This window comes from Cheilinus undulatus, linkage group 2 (genome assembly GCF_018320785.1).
Source record: "Cheilinus undulatus linkage group 2, ASM1832078v1, whole genome shotgun sequence".
Classification (NCBI taxonomy): Eukaryota; Metazoa; Chordata; class Actinopteri; order Labriformes; family Labridae; genus Cheilinus; species Cheilinus undulatus.
Genome location: NC_054866.1, coordinates 1,546,875 through 1,566,117, shown reverse-complemented (window position 1 = coordinate 1,566,117; position 19,243 = coordinate 1,546,875). Strand labels below are relative to the sequence as shown.

At 39.1% G+C, this 19,243-nt stretch overlaps 1 protein-coding gene across 4 annotated transcripts in view; it reads left to right on the top strand.

Moving 5' to 3' along the window:
- The window catches only part of LOC121518202 (clathrin heavy chain 1-like), a 106,987-nt gene that overhangs the window by 83,494 nt on the left and 4,250 nt on the right, over positions 1-19,243 (top strand). For 2 of the 4 annotated variants that reach the window (XM_041800462.1, XM_041800470.1), the window contains 7 exons: positions 36-203; positions 667-816; positions 933-1,064; positions 4,434-4,544; positions 4,754-4,924; positions 6,189-6,410; positions 8,241-8,261. In XM_041800462.1, coding sequence (XP_041656396.1) covers positions 36-203; positions 667-816; positions 933-1,064; positions 4,434-4,544; positions 4,754-4,924; positions 6,189-6,410; positions 8,241-8,261 — 975 coding nt within the window. The remainder of the gene's footprint in view (positions 1-35; positions 204-666; positions 817-932; positions 1,065-4,433; positions 4,545-4,753; positions 4,925-6,188; positions 6,411-8,240; positions 8,262-19,243) is intronic. The other 2 variants (XM_041800478.1, XM_041800487.1) reach the window with 1 other exon arrangement.

Genomic DNA, 19,243 nt, shown 5'->3' with positions numbered 1-19,243 from the left:
AATATTAAACTTTCTATTTTGTTTTCACCTTTCAGGACCGTGGCTACTTTGAAGAGCTGATCACTATGCTGGAGGCCGCCCTGGGTCTGGAGCGTGCTCACATGGGTATGTTCACTGAGTTGGCCATCCTTTACTCCAAATTTAAACCCCAGAAGATGAGAGAGCACCTGGAGCTCTTCTGGTCCCGAGTCAACATTCCAAAGGTATCATATTTCAACCATTCCATAAAGCAGTATAATTTTTCTTGATTTATCTATGTCTTTCTTTCACACCTAGCTTTTTTGGTTCAGTTGAGATGAATGGAGTCCGTTTGCTTTGTTGGTGTGCTTCATTTGTGTTTTCAAGTGGTCTCAGTCTAGCTGTTTGCTCTGCATCTGAGATCAGTCACACCACCTCTCCTCTTCCTGCGCCCCCCTCCCTCCTTTTAGTCCTCTCAAACCCCAGTAAAAGCTTGGGCAGAGGGTTATTAATTAGCACTATGCAACAAGATTCATCGATTGATTAGCATAAACAAACTGTACCAGCTCAGCTAACGGACTTGGATACTTTCAACAGAACCTACTAGCTTAGGTGTGGAAGAACCCCAAGATCTGTAGGATGAATATATTTGACCATATTTTGATCAGCTGACCTGTGTGTGTGTGTGTGTGTGTGTGTGTGCATTAGGTTCTTAGGGCAGCTGAACAGGCCCACCTCTGGGCCGAGCTTGTTTTTCTCTACGACAAGTACGAGGAGTATGACAATGCCATTATCACCATGATGAACCACCCAGCAGATGCCTGGAAAGAGGGCCAGTTCAAAGACATTGTTACAAAGGTATAACAAGCTTGTTGTCATTCAGTTCCCTGGTTCTCTAATCAAAAGTGTCATGCCTCATTTTGATCCATTACTGTGGTAATTGCATTTTTTAATTCAGTGTTTTCTTATTGAAGGTGGCTAATGTTGAGCTTTACTACAAGGCAGTCCAGTTTTATCTGGAGTTCAAACCATTGCTACTGAACGACCTTCTCATTGTCCTCTCTCCAAGACTGGACCACACACGGGCTGTCAATTTCTTTAGCAAGGTAAACCTTACTTTATCATTTGTATTTGATAACAATTTTTTGTGACATTATGAGGATCCGTTACCCCTGGTAAAAGGGAACATTGAGATTGTTTGCCTCAGCATCAGTGGTACTGTGGGTGTTGTGCTGGACCATCGTGGTGGAGCTCAGGGAGCTGAGCCAGGAGGCAAAGCTCTCAGTTTACTGGTTGATCTACTTCCCAACCTTCCCCTATGGCCATGAACTCTGGGTAATGACCGAAAGAATGAGGTCACGAATACAAGCAGCCAAAATGAGTTTCCTCTGGAGGGTGGCTGGGCTCAGCCTTATGCCTTGTTTACACAACATTGTTTTGCTTCGTTTTCCATTTTCTGTTTCCATTTCCAAAAAGTTTCACGTTTACACGGCAACATTTTGAAAACAATCTACATCTACATGAGAACGCAGTAAACAGAAAAACGCTGTAGCAAGGTGATTTACTGCACAATAAAACTGTCTCTACAAGAAGGACAGTGTTTTTCATGTGTTTTTGAGAATATGTAACATTTTTATCATACACGTGTGCATGAGAGTAATTTATCACTAAATCCTACTCTTCATTCCCATCGTAGCGTAGCAGCGAAATTTTACAGCACATATAAACACAAAAATGCATTGTAAGGCCAGTCTTATTATAACAAAATCATGTTATGACTGTTTGATTTTCCAGGGACAAATTTTTCTCCTAAAGACTTTGATTTCTCGTGGATTTTCCCCAAAAGTGCAGCACTTCCTGCTTTTAGCACAGCAAAAGAATGATAGCCTTTTCAGAATATTTCTACTTCCCCTTTTTCAATCTTATCTGCTGCTTGGAAGTGATCAACAATCTTTTTTAACCTTAACATGGAAGCTTTAATTCTGTGTCCTCCATCAGCTGTGCATTGATATGTAGCCAGTGGAGGAGACAGGGGAGTCTACGGGCTGAAGTTAGTTATTAAAACTTAAAGAAACTAGAAAAGCACTCGGACAGCGCAGACCTCCACCATTAGCCCTATCTCCCAATAGTACAGAATCCTTTAAAAAATTCTTGGATCCAGACTGGTGATCCGGATCACTCCCAAAATCGAATCAGTTCTTCCTTATGCCATTTGTGACATTTCCTGAAAATTTCATCAAAATCCGTCCTTAACTTTTTGAGTTATGTTGCTAACAAACTAACTAACGAACAAACTAACTAACCCTGCCGATCACATACCCGCCTTGGCAGAGGTAAAAAAGATAAAGTCTAAATAATTTCCGAGAAGCAGATATATAGGAAAATAGAAATATCATTCTGAAAAAAGGCTCCAGCTGCTCTCATGTGCAGTGCTGTGCTTTATGAGAAAATCCATGAGAAGTTAAAGGCTGTAGGAGCTGAATTTGTAGCAAAGCATTTTTTGTATTATATGAGCTGTGAAATTTCTCTGCCTCACTACGATGATGATGATGGTGATTATCATGATCGATAAAAAAGGTAAAAGTAAGCATTTCCAAAATCAATAACATGGCTTTATCCAAAGAAACTGGTACCATAGCCTTCTAAAGAAGAATAATGTGTCCCCTTTTATAAATCCAGCTGTCTGTGACTTAACAAGCAGAGTCACAGTAAACTACAACAGACTCGAGCTGCCACGGCTCGCTTCAGAGTGCTGCGACACTTTAGCTTGACAGCTGACCGCGTAGTGTGCATGTACGTTTTCCCTGTTTACACGGAGACGGAGACAGAGGCGTTTTGAAAAACTTCCACTCTGGAGCCCGTTTCCAAATTGTTCTGTTTTCAGGTGCCAAAATGCCGTCCTCGTGTAAACGGACAGCCAAACGCTACAAAAGTCTTGTGTTTTCACCTGAAAATGTTGTTTTGTAAACAACATTAGAGATAGTGTGAGGAGTCCAGACATTCAGAGGGAGCGAGGAGTGGAGCAGCTGCCCTTTGCATCAAAAGGAGCCAATTGAGTTGGTTGGGGCATCTGATCAGGATGGCTCCTGGTCACCTCCCCGTGAAGGTGTTCCGGACACATCCGCCCGTGAGGAGGCCTCGGGGAAGACCCAGAATGTGCTGGAGGGGTTACATATCATGTCTGGTCTGGGAACGCCTCAGGATCCCCCAACAGGAGTAGGAAAGTGTCGCTGGTTAAAGGGACATCTGGGTGGACTTGCTTAGCCTGTTATCTCTGTGACCCAACCTCGGATAAGTGGATGAAGATGGATAGATGGATGGATATAAGCCCTGCAGGAATCACATACCAAAAATTAAATCAGTAGAATAAGGTTTTTTGCAATCACATAGTCCCGAATGTTTGAAGAGGTGCAGGAAGTGGGGAACAGTTGTTAGAAATGAATGGGAACAGGGGGAAGTTAGTATTTTACAGTTTTAAAGGACCTGTACTCTGCAGTTCTCATCAGAAAATTCTACATATATTGATTACCAACCATATACGTTACAGAAAGTTTTTTTCAGCAGTTTAACTGATTTCCCTGCCATGGAGGCAATCAATGTCGCAAATTCCTCACTCTTGCAGACCTTCTAGTGACCAGCTTGTCTAGCCAGATGAAGGGAGACTAGAGTCTTAAGGATTTGTGTACTGAGCTAAGAGGCTTGCGGAATCCCTTGCCCAAGTAATGATGTGCCATTTACGAATAAGCCTGCTCTACAAAACGGCTCTTTGTTGTGAGCCTGTCCGAGTTCCATTTCCTTTCTTCCATCCTTTGGCTTTCAAATGTGGATTAAATAACCACAAACTACCAAATGAAGAGCCGTTTGGGAGCCGAACAACCAGATCTACTGAGCTGATCCATATGATCTGGATCTCTTAGGGGAGAGGGATTTCCGGTCACCACGAGTGAGGCTGGACAGACATCAGCTGAGAAAATCTGGTAAAAAAAAGGGTCTACCATACCAAACCATGGCAAAACTGTACTGAACCAAATTGGACTGCTTCATAAAAAGGAACATAAATGAGCGGTGTGTGACACCGCTCATCCAGGCTTTCGACGGAGGCTTTTTTAATTCCTGCCTGCTGCTTGTTTCTATGTAAGGTTTTGTTTTTTGTTTGTTTTTTTGCCTGACAATTTCACTACTTTCAGGACACAAAAATAACATAAGATTTAGAAATATTTTTATTTTTCACACTTTGAAAATTGGCATAGTAGGAAACAGCTCAAGGAATGGCCTTTTTGGTTGCATTTCTCTATGCAGAAATCCCTTCTTACCCCCCAATCTGGAGTTCTCCACTGCTGCGATCCTTAGGGTCTAGACCTGCCCTCTTTGTAGGGTGTCTTGAGATAACTCTGGTTATGAATTAGTGCCATACAAACAGAGATTGATTGATTGAAACTGGTAGTCATATTTATTTTCCCCCATCTTTTATTTAGGTGAAACAGCTGCCTCTGGTTAAACCTTACTTAAGGTCGGTCCAGAATCACAACAACAAGTCAGTGAATGAGGCCCTCAATGTCCTCTTCATCAACGAAGAAGACTATGCGGTAAGATCTTTTACTATCAAACATTGTAATCATAACATGTAGGCATTTTTGTAATATCTTTATATTGGTTTAAGGGAGAAAATGATGCACTTCTTACTTATTTTAATCTGAGCCTAAATTAATGTTTAATTTTACAAAATGTAACATTTTGATAAATGTTTTTATTCATGGTTTGAATTTTAATTGTGTCTGAAAATCTCTCATTCTAGGCACTGCGTACTTCCATTGATGCCTATGACAACTTTGACAACATCTCACTGGCCCAGGGACTGGAGAAGCATGAACTGATCGAGTTTAGAAGGATTGCTGCCTATCTTTTCAAGGGCAACAACCGCTGGAAACAAAGTGTTGAGCTCTGCAAGAAGGACAGACTTTACAAGGTGCACAATTTATACTCCAGTTTTTAGAGCAGTGTAAATAGTAGTTATATAATGTACAGGTGAATCTCAGTAAATTAGAATATCATCAAATAGTTGACTTATTTCAGTAATTCAGTTCAAAAATGAAACTCATATATACTATAGATTCACCACATACAGACAGATATATTTCAAGTGCTTATTTCTTTTAATTTTGATGATTTTGGCTTACAGCTCATGAAACCCAAAATTCAGTTAGGCAACTCAAAAGCATTAACCTGACCACTAAATAGACTGTTTCACATATCTATTTCATGGGCAACCACCGACCAAAGTCCTGCCCCCCCAAACGCTTTGTAGGGGAGGTTTCCAAAATGGATATGTGAAACACATCCCATGCAATGGATATGTGAAACAGTCTATCTAATTAATCTGGTTAGAAACAACCAAAATTGTCCAAGATTGTGGACAGTCAAGGGGCACATATTTTTATTAGAAATCCTGAAAAACTGTATTTTGCATAATACGTGACCTTTAATTAGGGGAAAGGTCTGTGTTTTAGTGGCTGGTGAGATTTATAAGAACTCACTTTTGGGTGACTGCTGGGGTCAGCCTGACACATGGGTCTGTATGTGACTGCCTGACAGATTTAGTGACTGAGCGACTGAATGAGTGACTCTACTTTCAGAGCCAACAGCCAACAGAGTTGTCTCTGCAGACATCTGCACTGTAATGGTGGTTCATGGAGCGTAGTGGACCGCTGACGCCATGCTCTGTTAACCGTGCAAAGCAGATGGGAGAACAAGATGGTAGCTACAGGCAGTTTAGTTGTATTCAGAGCCGTTTGCAATGGCTGTCTCCGTGTGATGGTTACCTTGGATGTAGCTTTAGCATAGCATCAGTTTTATTAGAACTGGACCACATTTCAAGGATACAAAGACTCAATGTTAGCTATGAGCAGAGCCCTGACTATCACTGAAGGACATCATCAATAAGTAACTCTAAGAAGCAAGATTCAGCTTTAAATGGCAAACTTCTGGCACAGGGTTACATGGGAGAAACCAAGCATGAAGTAGGTTTTTCTCCTTTTTAGCTTTGGACTACAGATGCAGACTTGGGAAAGGTTCATATTGACAGCTGTTGAATGACAGTGTGGGGAACAGAAAGTTAAAGCTTGAAGCCCGAGTGTCCAGTGACCAAACTGGACTGAACTGCAGTATGGGAGAGGATTTCAGATTGCTATCAGTCTGATGACTCAGTTTTAAATGTGATTTTGTCCCTGCAGGATGCCATGCAGTATGCATCAGAGTCCAAGGACACTGAGTTGGCAGAGGAGCTCCTGGCTTGGTTTCTGAATGAAGATAAAAAAGAGTGTTTTGCAGCCTGCCTATTTACCTGCTATGACCTACTGCGGCCTGATGTGGTGCTGGAGACTGCATGGCGACATAACATCATGGACTTCTCAATGCCATACTTCATCCAGGTCATGAGGGAGTATCTCTCTAAGGTGGGTTAGTCAGAGGTAACCAGTTCATAAAGTATGTAAAAACAAATGCAATGGTTTTGTGAAAGGGCACATTAAATTTATTATGAGCAGGTAAGTTCATTGAAAAGAACCCTGTGTGATCAGACCAGTTCATCTTGTTGGATAGGTATTTGCATCTCTCGTATGTATATTGAACTCAGTATATATCTTTATTTTGAGTAATTTGAGTTTATAAACTCACCAGGAGGCTGCCATGTTTTGGTCTGGCGGTGTGACGTCACAGTTCCGCAGCGCTCCTCGACATTCCTCTGCAGTAATCTCTGTTTCAGACTGGCAGCCAGTGTTAGAACTGCATCTCAGAGCTGCTGAATGTCTCACACACGGGAATTTTAAAATTTGAGGTCTCTTCTATTTTTTTTGTTGCACCATGAGTAGTTATCTGTCCATCTAGACAGGAAAATGATAAATACAGAGCCATATTTACCTTGTTGTAGCAAATATTTACGTCCACATCAGTAGAGTATGTTTGAAATCAGTTTCCTGATGAACCAGATGAAGGCCACAAGCTAAAAATTCGTCTGTTTAATAAAGTTGTTCCCCAAACATCTACTCTTTATGAAGCTTTCTGTTTCCACACAGTTCAGGTAAAGATAATCACAGAACGAAAGCACTTCCAGTTTGCACTTTTCAAACTAAAAGCCCACTTAAACATTTCTTTGGAGAAACTCCGTTCGTATGTATACACTGCGTGTGGAATTATTAGGCAAGTGAGTATTTTGATATTATCTTCATTTTTATGCCTATTTTCCAACTCAAAGCTCTATAAACTGGATTGCTTATTGGAATGAAGCATTATCAGGTGATGTTTATCTGTCTAATGGGGGGGGGGGAGTGGCCTAAAGTGATCACCACCCTATATCAAGGTGTCAAAATAGTCAGAGATTTTTTATTATGTTGTCAGACAGAGTGGAAAAGTAGATTAGTAGATTTTTATTTGATAATTTTGTTGAAAGGGAGAGCAAGCTCATATGGACAGTGGAGTGAACACTCAGCTGTGTAGTAAAAAGAAAAATTGCATTGGTTCTGATGAAATTAGATTTACTTGTAAAAGTGTAAGGAACGCTGTTGTGTCTGATAACAGATGAACGCTGTCTCATATAAAAACAGATCAGATGTGCATTTTGGTCACTAATCTCTGTGTCTGCTCTTGATCTGCACTAATTGAATATCTCCTAATGGCTTTTTTATTTATTTGTTATTATCTATTATAATAAGAGATCCTGCGTGTGTGACTTTGCATAGAGGAGTTTGTAGTCTGTGTCAGTGTGAAACGCTGATTAAACTCCTAAGAATAATTATGCATCTTCAGATTGATTAATTGATAAGATATTTATTGGTGCAGCATTAAGTTTAAAGAATGTCTTTTCTCAGCTATGACTGATCATCTGCTGATAGGAAGTCCAAATTCTTTGGTGCTAACCAGGGCACATAGCCAAAGCCAATTCCCCACTTATCCTGGCACTGTTAGTGGGTGCAATGTTTTTTCTTTATGGATCTTTCCTTTTTAAATCTACTGTCTGTGGTCTCATGCACAGAGGATTTGGGTCACACACGTACATTACAGGCTTGTTTAAAGGCCGACTCAGACTACACTCAACGTCGCAGCTCATCAGCAAACCTCGAGGAAAACTCACTCCACCGCCATAATCTCAAGTCTGCATTTCTGTGAAAAATCTGTAGTGTTACTTACATCCAACCCTGAATATTTTTCTCCTCTCTCTTTGTGAATGATTAATTTGGGAGACCTCCACTTTTCCGTCCTGAAGTTGCCTCTCTGAATTTCCTTTCCAGGTCGATGCGATAAAGGAAAAGGTGATAGTTGAATCCATTCTTAATCATTCTTTTTGACCTCTCTCCCTCATCCTGTGGCCTGTAGTTTAGTGCAGTAAACTGAGTAGAAACTGCATGAATCCACTCCCCTGTCCCTGCTGCTTTAATTGTAAACTTCACCTCTCTAGTAGACCACCTACCAACCTGGGAGACTACAGAGCAGGGCTCTTGACATCCACCTTCAAGGTTCTGCTAGGTCTGCTGCTGTCAGAGATGGCTCTCAAACAGTCAGGAAAAAAGCAAATGATTGAATTCATAGAAGCGAGTCTAATCTGTACCCTGCAGCTCTGTGTCTACTCAGCAGATTGTCTCTGGAATGTCCACACAGTAACTATGATGCTAACTACAGTGAAGCTAGCAAGTATTCCCTCGAGGCCTTGATTGTTTTGCTTTCAGTGAGTATTTTTTGTGAGTTTAAACAGTTGATTGTCAGCCATAGTTACTTATCCAGCTACATGTAAAGCTCCACAGAGCAGAGAGACTTCAGAGTCAGTATTTCTAATACTTAAACCCTCATTCAGTGTTATCTTCACAGGAGTTGATCTCCTCAAACATTCTGAGCCATCCGACCACAGTAGCATGCCTGTCAGCTCTCTGAATTGGTGGGTGAAGAGCACAACTAACAAAATCATCTGCTGAGAGGGTCCCTCTCTCATATGGCTTTCTCCTGTTGAACCGAATACTTACACAGATCAACTGCAGTTGTCCTAATTTGTTTCAGGTAATTTCAAGGATGCACGTTTTTACCCTGAAGGCTTTGTGAGGAGAGTTTAAAGGTACAGATGAGGACAAAATTATTAGCCCCACTATGTGAAATTCATTTTTGTAAATCATCAGGTGTCAAACCTGGCCCAGGGGCCAAATAAGGCCCATGGAACAGTTAAATCCGGCCCGCAGGATGATCTGATATTTGTGTTCTAACTGTCCCATCAGTCTGAGGTCTTCAGATTTCCTCAAGTATAAAAATGTGAACTTATCCTGATGATTTAAGATTTCCTTGTTAAGTCATAAAATCTGAAAAAGTAAGGAGTAAAAACATTTAGATAAGAAGTCAGGAATGTGTGAAAAGAAATTAATTTGTGTTTTAATTTCACATTTTCAATTCAGCATCTCACAATCAGGACTCAAACTTAGGATTTTGACTTTTAATTTCATACTCTGAGCATTTCAACTCATAATTTTGACTTCTCATATAATATTTGGAGCTTTAAGATTCATAATTCTAACTTTTAAGTGATATTTTGACCTTTTTAACCAATTATTTTGTATTTTTCTTTCATATTTTCAACTCCTTACTTTGACTACATAATCCCATAGTTTGCCCTTTTAGACTCACAATTTAAAATTTTGAAACATATTTTGATTTTTAATTTCATGATTACAAGTTTTATTTCATATTTTGACCTTTAAACTCATGATATGGAATTTCTTTGTAATATATTTGTCTTTAAAAACATTTTTAATATCAATTTCATGTTTTGACCTTTTTGAACCAATAAATGTACTTTTCTCAGATTGTGAGCCTTTAAACTGATCTTTTTAACTTTTTAAATGTCAAAATCATTTATCATCAGTGCTGTGTTTGTTTTCATATTTTATCACTGGTGAAATGAGGTTGACAGTTCTGGTTAAAAAGATGACCCTGTTAGGCCCTCAGGGTAGACCTGAATCCAGAGTCTGGCCCCTGCTGTGACTGAGTTTGACACCCCTGATCTAGACTATTTCCCAAGTGCTGTTCAACACAGTAAGGAATTTCTAACACAGCTTTTCCAAACATTCTAGTTTTAAACTGGATGTTTAACATTATTTTACTTTGCACACAGAAACAAAATTATTTCACAAATAAAACCAAAACTACCAGGGTCTAAACGGACCTTTTTGTTGACCCATAGTACAAACCACTGTTGTGCAACAATGTGCTTTAACTTCGTATTCCTCAGGCTTGGAAAGTCAAGTTACACTGAGGGTTATCTTTACATTTACACAGTCTAGAAACTTCAGTAAGGGTTTGAGCTGCCACTGGAGAAAGCATCATGGCAAAACCAAAGAAATTAGTTTAGACTTGAGGAAAAGAATTGTTGATCCTCACAAAGCAGAGGAAGGATCTAGTTATCACAGTGTTTCCAAGAGTCAAGAACTAAGAAGTATAATCAAGAAATTCAAAGAGACACAGTCCAGAACAAGCCTAGCAGAGGGAGGAGGAGAAAGAATTCAAAGATCCTGTTAAGAAAACTAGTGAGAGATGTGTCTAAAGAGCCCAAACAACTGGCAAGACTCAAGAGAAGGACTTAGCCAAGTCAGGAACTGTAGTCTCAAAGAAGACCATCACTAGAGCCCTGCACAGGAATGGAACAAGAAAAAGTCCACTTCTGCAGAAGAGACACCTTTAGACCTAGAGACAGATTCTGATCCTGGAAGCATGTCCTTTGGTCAGATGAGACCAAACTAGAGCTCTTTGTCCATTGATACGTTTGGAGGAAGACCCAAACACCAATGAAACCCGTCCCACATTGGAACAAGGCGGTGGTGTTATTATGCTGTGGGGATGCTGCAGAAGTGGAACTGGAACTTGTAAAGCTGGAAGAAACCACAATGACCCAAAAACATTTGTGGATCCTGGTGAAGAACTACATTCCCCTCTTAAAGTATTGGAACAATGAGGCCAATTCCTTTATTTTTGCTGTAGACTGAAACATTTGGGTTTGACATCAAACAATGAATATGAGAAATAAAAGCTGAAATGTTGATCTCTCGTCTCATATTCATCTTTTGATGTCAAATCCAAATGTTTTCAGTCTACAGCAAAAATAAAGGAGTTTGCCTTATTCCTCCAATACTTTCAGAGGGGAATGTACCTCCAGAAGACCAGAGGGAACTTTACTGACTAGCCTGATCAAAGACCTGACTTATATTCTGTTGAAAAATCTGTGATGTGAACTGAAGACCAAGGTTCATGCCAGAGGGCCATCAAATCTGGAGGAGCTTAAGAGATTGGCTAAAGAAGAATGTGCTGGGGTTCCTCAGGAGACAAGTCTGGGACTAAAACTACAACAAACGACTGCAGACTCTAATCCAGCAACAAGGAGACACTACTGACTATTAGAGGGATGTCAAACTTAATCACAGCAGGGGCCGGATTCTGAATTTGGGTCCAACCTGAGAGCCAAGCAGGGTCCACATTTAACTATAAACTGTCAACCTCATTTTCACCAGCAATGAATTATGGGGGAAAACCTTAGCACTGATGATAAAGGATTTTAACTTTAAAAAAGTGAAAATGGTGAGTTTAAAGGCTCAAAATCTGAGATGAAAATTCAAACTTATTCATGAAAAGGCATTCAAAGTCAAAATCATTTTTTAAAAAGGCAACTATATAAGAAATCAAAATTTAAATCATGATTTTTAAGGGTCAAAACATGAGATGAAAATTTGAATTAATGAGTTTTAAAGGTCAAAAGGTTGAAATCTTACTTAGAATTTAAAATAGAGGATACAAAAGGCCAAATCATGAGATAAATGTCAGAGTAAGGAGCTAAAGAGGTCAAAAGGTGAGAAAAAATAAAATCATGAGTTTAAAAGGTAGAAATATTACTTATAATTTTAAAATAAGATAAAAAGTCAAAAATGTGGATTGTAAATGTCAAAATATGAAATAAGAAGTCAAAACCATAACTGTGCCTGATAACTGTGAGATGCAAAATCAAGAATATGAAATGAAAACAGAAATTTATTTTCCCACATTCCTGACTTTTTATCTAATTATTTTAACTTTTCTTATTTTTATGACAGAACAAGGATATTTTAAATCATCAGGGTTAGGTTTACATTTTTAAACTGGAAATCTGCGGATCAGTGAGCCAGTTATGCCAAAAACATGATATGATCGAGCGGACCAGATACAGCTGTACTACGGGCCAGATTTGGACCCTGGGCCTTGAGTTTGACACTCTTGGACTATTAGCATCAGGGGGGTTATCATTTAGACCCTGGGGTTTTTTTTTTTTTGCTAAATAATTTAGTTTCATTGTGCCAACTGAAATAAGCTTTCATTATTTCAGTTGGCACAATGAAACTAAATTATTCATTGGCATCCAAAATTAAAGTAGGATGTGTGGAAAAGATGTTAAAAAAAACCTTGCTCTGTTTAACAGCACTTTGGAAATACTTAATAAGGACATCTTCATAGGGGGGCTAATGATTTTGTCATCATCTGAATGTGTCATAAAAAAACCTTATTTATTTCTTAATGTTGAGATGATTTAGAGTGGTCTATACTAGTGGGGTTTGATAGAGGTGAAACAAAAGAGAACGCAGCAAAGTAAAGGTAAATATCTACAGGTGAGCCAGTGGGACGTTATTTAAATAAAGGAAGCATTCCTTAAGATACCTAATATTATTATATTTGTTTGTATACACATTTTTCTTCATAATATCAACAAATACAGACAGTAAAAGCATTAAAACTGTGAGGTGCCAGCTTTTAAAAGGGGGTATTCTTACTTCAGTATATGTGGATCAGCCATAACATAGAAATTCAGTCATAAAGCTGTAGGAAAGCTAAGCAACAGGAGGCAGAGCCTTTGTTCAGAAATAGTTGAAGGAACACCAAAGAGTTTGAAGTTTTGATATTCATCAGATCTCAGTGTAATCAAACAATTCTAAGAAGTGTGTCCATCAGAGTCCATGCTCACAACTAACAGTCCTTCAACAAAATGATCCTGATTTATTTGCCTTATGGCCCAAGAACCCGTAGTGCTGGGATGGTGGTTTCCATGTTGTAGCTGATTGTGTATATCTGACTTTGCTACTGTAACGAAAGGACTGAACAATCTATAGCTTAGGTTTATTTTCCTTTAAACAAAGCATGCATCACATGTTCTGCAGCAGCATTCAGGCCTGGCTGATAGACTGTGCCTGCCTCTAGTTACTGGCTGTACAAAACCATTTTCTCTATCACAATCCATTCACTTGCTCTCTGTTTTTCTGACTTTCTTTCCATGCACACTTTAAAGTAACAAAATAGCTGCTTCAGCATGTCCCTCCCTCCTCCTTCTATAAAAACACCCATGTTTTCTTTACACAGCCTGCCTAGTTAGACTGACTGTTGTTTACATTAGAGTATGTAGAGAACTGAAACTATACATTGTTCTTGGAAAAGCGTGTACTTGTAGCATCAATCCTCCTTAACTGCTTCTTTCCAGATGGCACATTTTAAATCTGAGGGTATGAGCTGACACTCTTTACTAGCCGCCTAATGGGCTCTATGCATGGCAGGGGGTGGCGTATTTCTGGTAGAAAATAAGGCCGTTTCACAACTTCCGCCCAACGATACATGCTAAGCCAAAACGGAATCTAAACCCTCCTATACTGCCTTAATTTGTCCGTTTTGTTGGGGGTATTTTTGTTTCGATTGTTGTTTGTGTTTACTCTATCATCATCGCTTGGCATCCAATTAAAATTATGTTTCAAAAACAGGTTAAAAGCACCTCTGGACATCGTTGCTGTGTGCTGCAATGTACATCTTCAGCTAAATTTAACTCGTCATTGACAGTCAGCTCAGGTAACTCATGCAAATAGCGAGTAAACCGCAACAAATTTGCCATCATACGCCTTTCTCTTCTCCCAACTGGGAGTGTGGGAGCGGTCTAATGCCAAATGCGGAAGCAGTTCATGCATCGAGCCCATTCTTTGAACTCTATAGTTCATTATTAGTTTTTCATCCAGGACTTCCTGCCCTGCCCCTGGACTGATCAGCAAAAACTACAGCACTGAGAAAAGAGACTACTGAGTGAATTCAACTTAAAGGCTGCCTTATTTTCCAAACAGCTGTTTGAACCTCAGGGATAAATTTGACTTTGTGTCAGGGCTGGTGGCATGCCTTAACATTAGACTTTCCATCGTAGCATCTGAAAATGCCTAATAAACAAATGTTCATTAGTAACTGCAAATATTTTCACATAAATACACTATCATTTTATTAGCATTTATCTACATAACTTTATCAGGTTAGTTTCATTAGCATCAGAAATCTCTAGTTCACAGGACACCTGTCCAAGCATGGCAACACAAAACAGAAGCATTCACACTGACAGTACACACGAGATAATGATCAGAATAACATTATGCACTCATTCCAACAGTTTATACACAAAGTTTGGATTTATGATTTAACTAAGGATTTTAGGTGTTTGCTGTATTTCTCCAAGCAAAAGGTCCAAAAAGCTAACCATAATTCCCAAAGATTACCAGAGAGGACGGATGGTTCAGAACTTAGCCCAGAATGGTTTATAAATTAAGATATACCAATGTACAAGGCAGTGCATGCTTACAGCAGTCTAACTGACTTGGAATATTAAGTACAGGGAGTCAGACATCTGGTTTGTGATGAATCTCTGATACACACTAAGCAAAGACATTCATAGACTGTGCATCATACTCAAGAACACGTCTCTCTTTTTGGAACAAAAATAGAAACAGGAGTTTTTTTTCCATGAAGGAAAACCCATTAATATTTGAGAGACGGTTCAAACTCAATTTTTCAACCGTCTTTTGTAACCGTTTTCTCAGACAGTGTTCTTTTCGCTGTTCTTGAAAACATATTCTGTCCAGTGTTCAACTGCTTGTTAAAGCAGAATCAGCCAATCACATGGCAGCAACCTATGAATTTAGACATGGTCAAGACAATCTGCTTACGTACAAGTGGAGCATAAGAAAGGAGATTTTAGTGGCTTTAATGCTAGTCTGAGTATTTCAGAGCCTGCTGATCTACAGTGGGATTTACACACTCCATTATCTCTGGGTTTACAGAGAGAAACAGTTCTCACCATTAATAAGGTGCTTATCAGCATGCTAATTAGTAGCATACTAACTGCTCATTAGCCGTTAGTAAGACTTTATTAGTACCTTATTCTACAAGACCATAATCTATGGCTAATAGGACATTGACTAAGAGTTTCCCTTAATAACCTCCTTATTACTGCATATTAATAACAAATTAATAAATCCTTTCACATTATTACTAATGATCTTTATTTACCTTGCATAGAGTTGCCCTTATAAGGTCGTCATACCACTTCACTAGTACTTCTCCCTTAATTCCTCTGAATAAGTACGGTCTATTCTCATGAAACAAGGCATTTAAAATAAGGCAGATAAGCCCTAATTAAACCTTTGTAACTCAGAATTTGTACCCCAAACTAAAGTGAGGTCTTCACTGATTCACTAGTAGTTTCACTCTTAATAACTTGTATTTTTTCCATAGTTGCCTTCTCTTTATACTGAATAATCCAATGTAGCATGCAACAAATAATAATAATAATAATAAACTTTATTTGTATAGCACCTTTGAAAATAGAGGTTAACAAAGTGCTTTGACAATAAGCAGAATCACAGTCACAAAGCATCAAATACAAATGGCAAAACATCACAAGAAAGACAAAACCCCAACAACAAGCCAACAGTGCAACTCCAACATCACAAAAACTAGCTGAACATTCTAAGCACATAGAAGGAGTATTTAGGAGGACATCATAAAAACCCAGATAGGAAAACATTTTGTAACAAAAGTGAGGACCAAGCATAAAAACCCAGAATAACCTAGACCAGTCCAGGCAACACAGGAACCAACTACATAAAGAGACCTAAGGACCAGAAACGTAAAAGTGTTTAAAATATTAGGAAGAGGCGTAAAGGCATATAAATCAAAAGGTAAGGAGGAGAATAAAAGCAGTTAAAATGTGTAGAGATGAATAAGTCAGCATACATAATTAAAATTCCAGACAGTAAAAGATGTTAATCATGGTAATGATAATAGTCTGATATAGCTGTAAAAAGAGGGGGACACAATAAAAGCAGTAAAAGCAGGGGTGCAAATGCAATTGATAGAGCATTTTCTCGTGGAATGTTTTAGTTTAATAGCAAAATTTACAGTTCCTGACCAGAAAAATTGGGAACACTTGAAGCTGACCACTGTAAAGCTTTATAACACATCATAAGTATTATCCTTATAATGCAGTATAACTCACCTCTAATGGTGTATAACCATGGCTATACTATGAAGCTTTATAACACATCATGAGTATTATCCTTATAATGCAGTATAACTCACCTCTAATGGTGTATAACCATGGCTATACTATGAAGCTTTATAACACATCATGAGTATTATCCTTATAATGCAGTATAACTCACCTCTAATGGTGTATAACCATGGCTATAAGCACTCTTGACAATAATCCAGATGTTATGAAACATACGTAGACCCTCACTTTAGTTTGGGGCATGTATTCTGAGTTACAAAGCTTCATTAGAAATCATTTAGACATGACTAAGAATTTAAATTGTATGCCTTGTTTCCTAATAGTAGTCCATATTTATTCAGAGGAATTAAGGGAGAAGAACTATCAAAAGTGTTTAAGGGCCACACTAAGTAAATCACAGAGGGATCATAATACATGTAAACCATCTTCCTAATATGCTGTCAATATACAGTGATAAGGAGGTTATTAGGGCAAAACTTTTAGTTAACAGCCTCTAATAGATTATGGTCTTGTAGAATAAAGCACTAATGAAGTCTTAATAATGACTAATAAGCAATAAGCACACTCCTGATTAAAATTTTAAGACCAGTTGAAAAATTGCAAGAATTTGCATTTTGCACTGTTGGATCTTAAGAGGGTTCTAAGTAGAGCTTCAGAATACCAAAAGAAGAAATGGAGAAAGACAAAAAAAATGTGAGTAAGCAATTTATTGAAAAAAAGAATGAAACTGAACTTGGCTGTTCATCAGCTGATTAAAAAGTTTAAGACCACAGCTCAAAAAAAACAGAAACCCCCCCTCAAAATAGAAATAAAAGTTCCAACAAGGACTCAGTAATGAGCAGCTCCACCTTCTTGTTGATCACTTCAAAAATTCGTTTCAGCATGTTTGATGTGAGTGTTTCCAGGAGGCTAGTGGGAATGTTGCTCCAAGTGGTGAAGATGGCTTCACGAAGGGAATCCACTGTCTGGAACTGATGTCCATTTTTGTAAACTTCCCTTGCCATCCATCTCCAAATGTTCTCAGTTGGATTTTGATGAGGGGAACACGCAGGATGGTCCAAAAGAGTGAGGTTATTCTTCTGAAGAAGTCCTTTGTCAGGCGGGCGTTGTGAGCTGCAGCGTTGTCCTGTTGAAAAACCCAGTCACTACCACAAAGGCGAGGGCCCTCAGTCATGAGGGATGCCCGCTGCAACATCTCCACATAGCCAGCCGCCGTTTGAGGCCCCTGAACAACCTGAAGCTCCATTGTTCCATTGAAGGAAAGAGCACCCCAGATCATGATGCCCCCCCCCCTCCACTGTGCCGCATAGAAAACATCTCCAGTGGGATCTCCTTGTCATGCCATTAACGTTGAAGCCATCAGGACCATTAAGGTTACATTTTCTCATCAGAGAATAAAACTTTATTCCACCTTCCATGTGTGGTGCTTCCTTGCTAAGTCCACACGGGCAATTTAGTGGCGTTGAAGGAGACGAGGCCTTTGAAGATGATCTTTGTTTTTAAAGCCCTTCCCTCACAGATGCCATGTAGCAACTCATAATGTAATAATGGCTCATAATGTATAAGTTGTTGCATAAAGTGCAAAACTGTTTACGATATGGGTCGGGGATCGCCCCGTGTCTTGACGGACAGCCAATCAGATCCTCTGGTTCACCACCGGTGAAATTTTTTTGGGTCTACCACTTGACTTTTTTGTTCCATAACCCTCAGGATCTTTCAAGAAATTCAAAATAACTGTCTTACTGCATTCAGCCTCAGCAGCGATGGTGAGCTGTAAGACGCCTTGCTTATGCAGCTCAACAATCCGAGCACGTTCAAAGACAAAGTTTTTAGCCTTTGCCATCAGGAGGTCATGACAGTGTGAATACCTGACAGAAAATCACATTGAATCTACATTTTTGTGCAGATTTTGGCTTTTAAAGGCCGTGGTCTTAAACTTTTGATCAGCTTATGAACAGCCTTTTTCAGTTTCATTCTTGTTTTCAATAAATTGCTTACTCACTTTTTTTTTTTGTCTTACTCCATTTCTTCTTTTTGCATTCTGAAGCTCTACTTAGAACCTTCTTAAGATCCAACAGTGCAAAATGCAACTTCTTGCAATTTTTCAAGTGGTCTTAAAATTTTGGTCAGGAGTGTATGCTACTAATTAAAGGTGAGAGTTGTACCCTAAACTAAGGTTTTACTGATAAAGGGCTTACAACCACACAAGGATCACATAAACACAGAGAATAATCACATGCTTTGGAGAACAGATAAGTTTTTAGTTCTGTTTTAAATAATGACACAGTAGTGACAGACCTCAGGTCTGCAGGGAGTTTGTTCCAGAGAGACCACTATAACTAAAGCCCTCTGACCAGCCTTCGATCTGGTTCTAGGTACGGCTAAAAGACCCTCACCTGGGGGTTGGGTTATAAAGTGTGAGCAGGTCAGAAATATATTTAGGCACTAAACCAGTAAGAGTTTTATGGACCAGTAGAACTGGCAGTTCTCTCTATGCCTTGTTAATTAGCAATGGTTAAGGAGAATAGCATAAACTCCCACCTGTTATAAATGATGTGTGTAGAGAAGCATCGCTAAACGCTCAACACATCAAACCTTAAGCCATCAACTACAGCTAACTCCCATCAGCTACAAACCGCAAACTGAGGCAGTAATTCACACGGGCTCACCGCCACGGACAAAAGAACGTTGGAGCATGTCGCCTTGTCTGGTGAGTCTCGATTTCTGCTGTGGCATTCAGACGGTAGGGTCAGAGTTTGGTGTAAACACCATGCTATCTTCAAAGCTACTTTAATACACTTTTTGCCTCATGCTGATGCTCGGTTTAACTTCAGATTTTTGGACCATGTCTAAACGATTAAATGCATTGCTTTTTGCTGATTAGACCTTCATATTCATATATTCATACATGTACTACCAAACAGA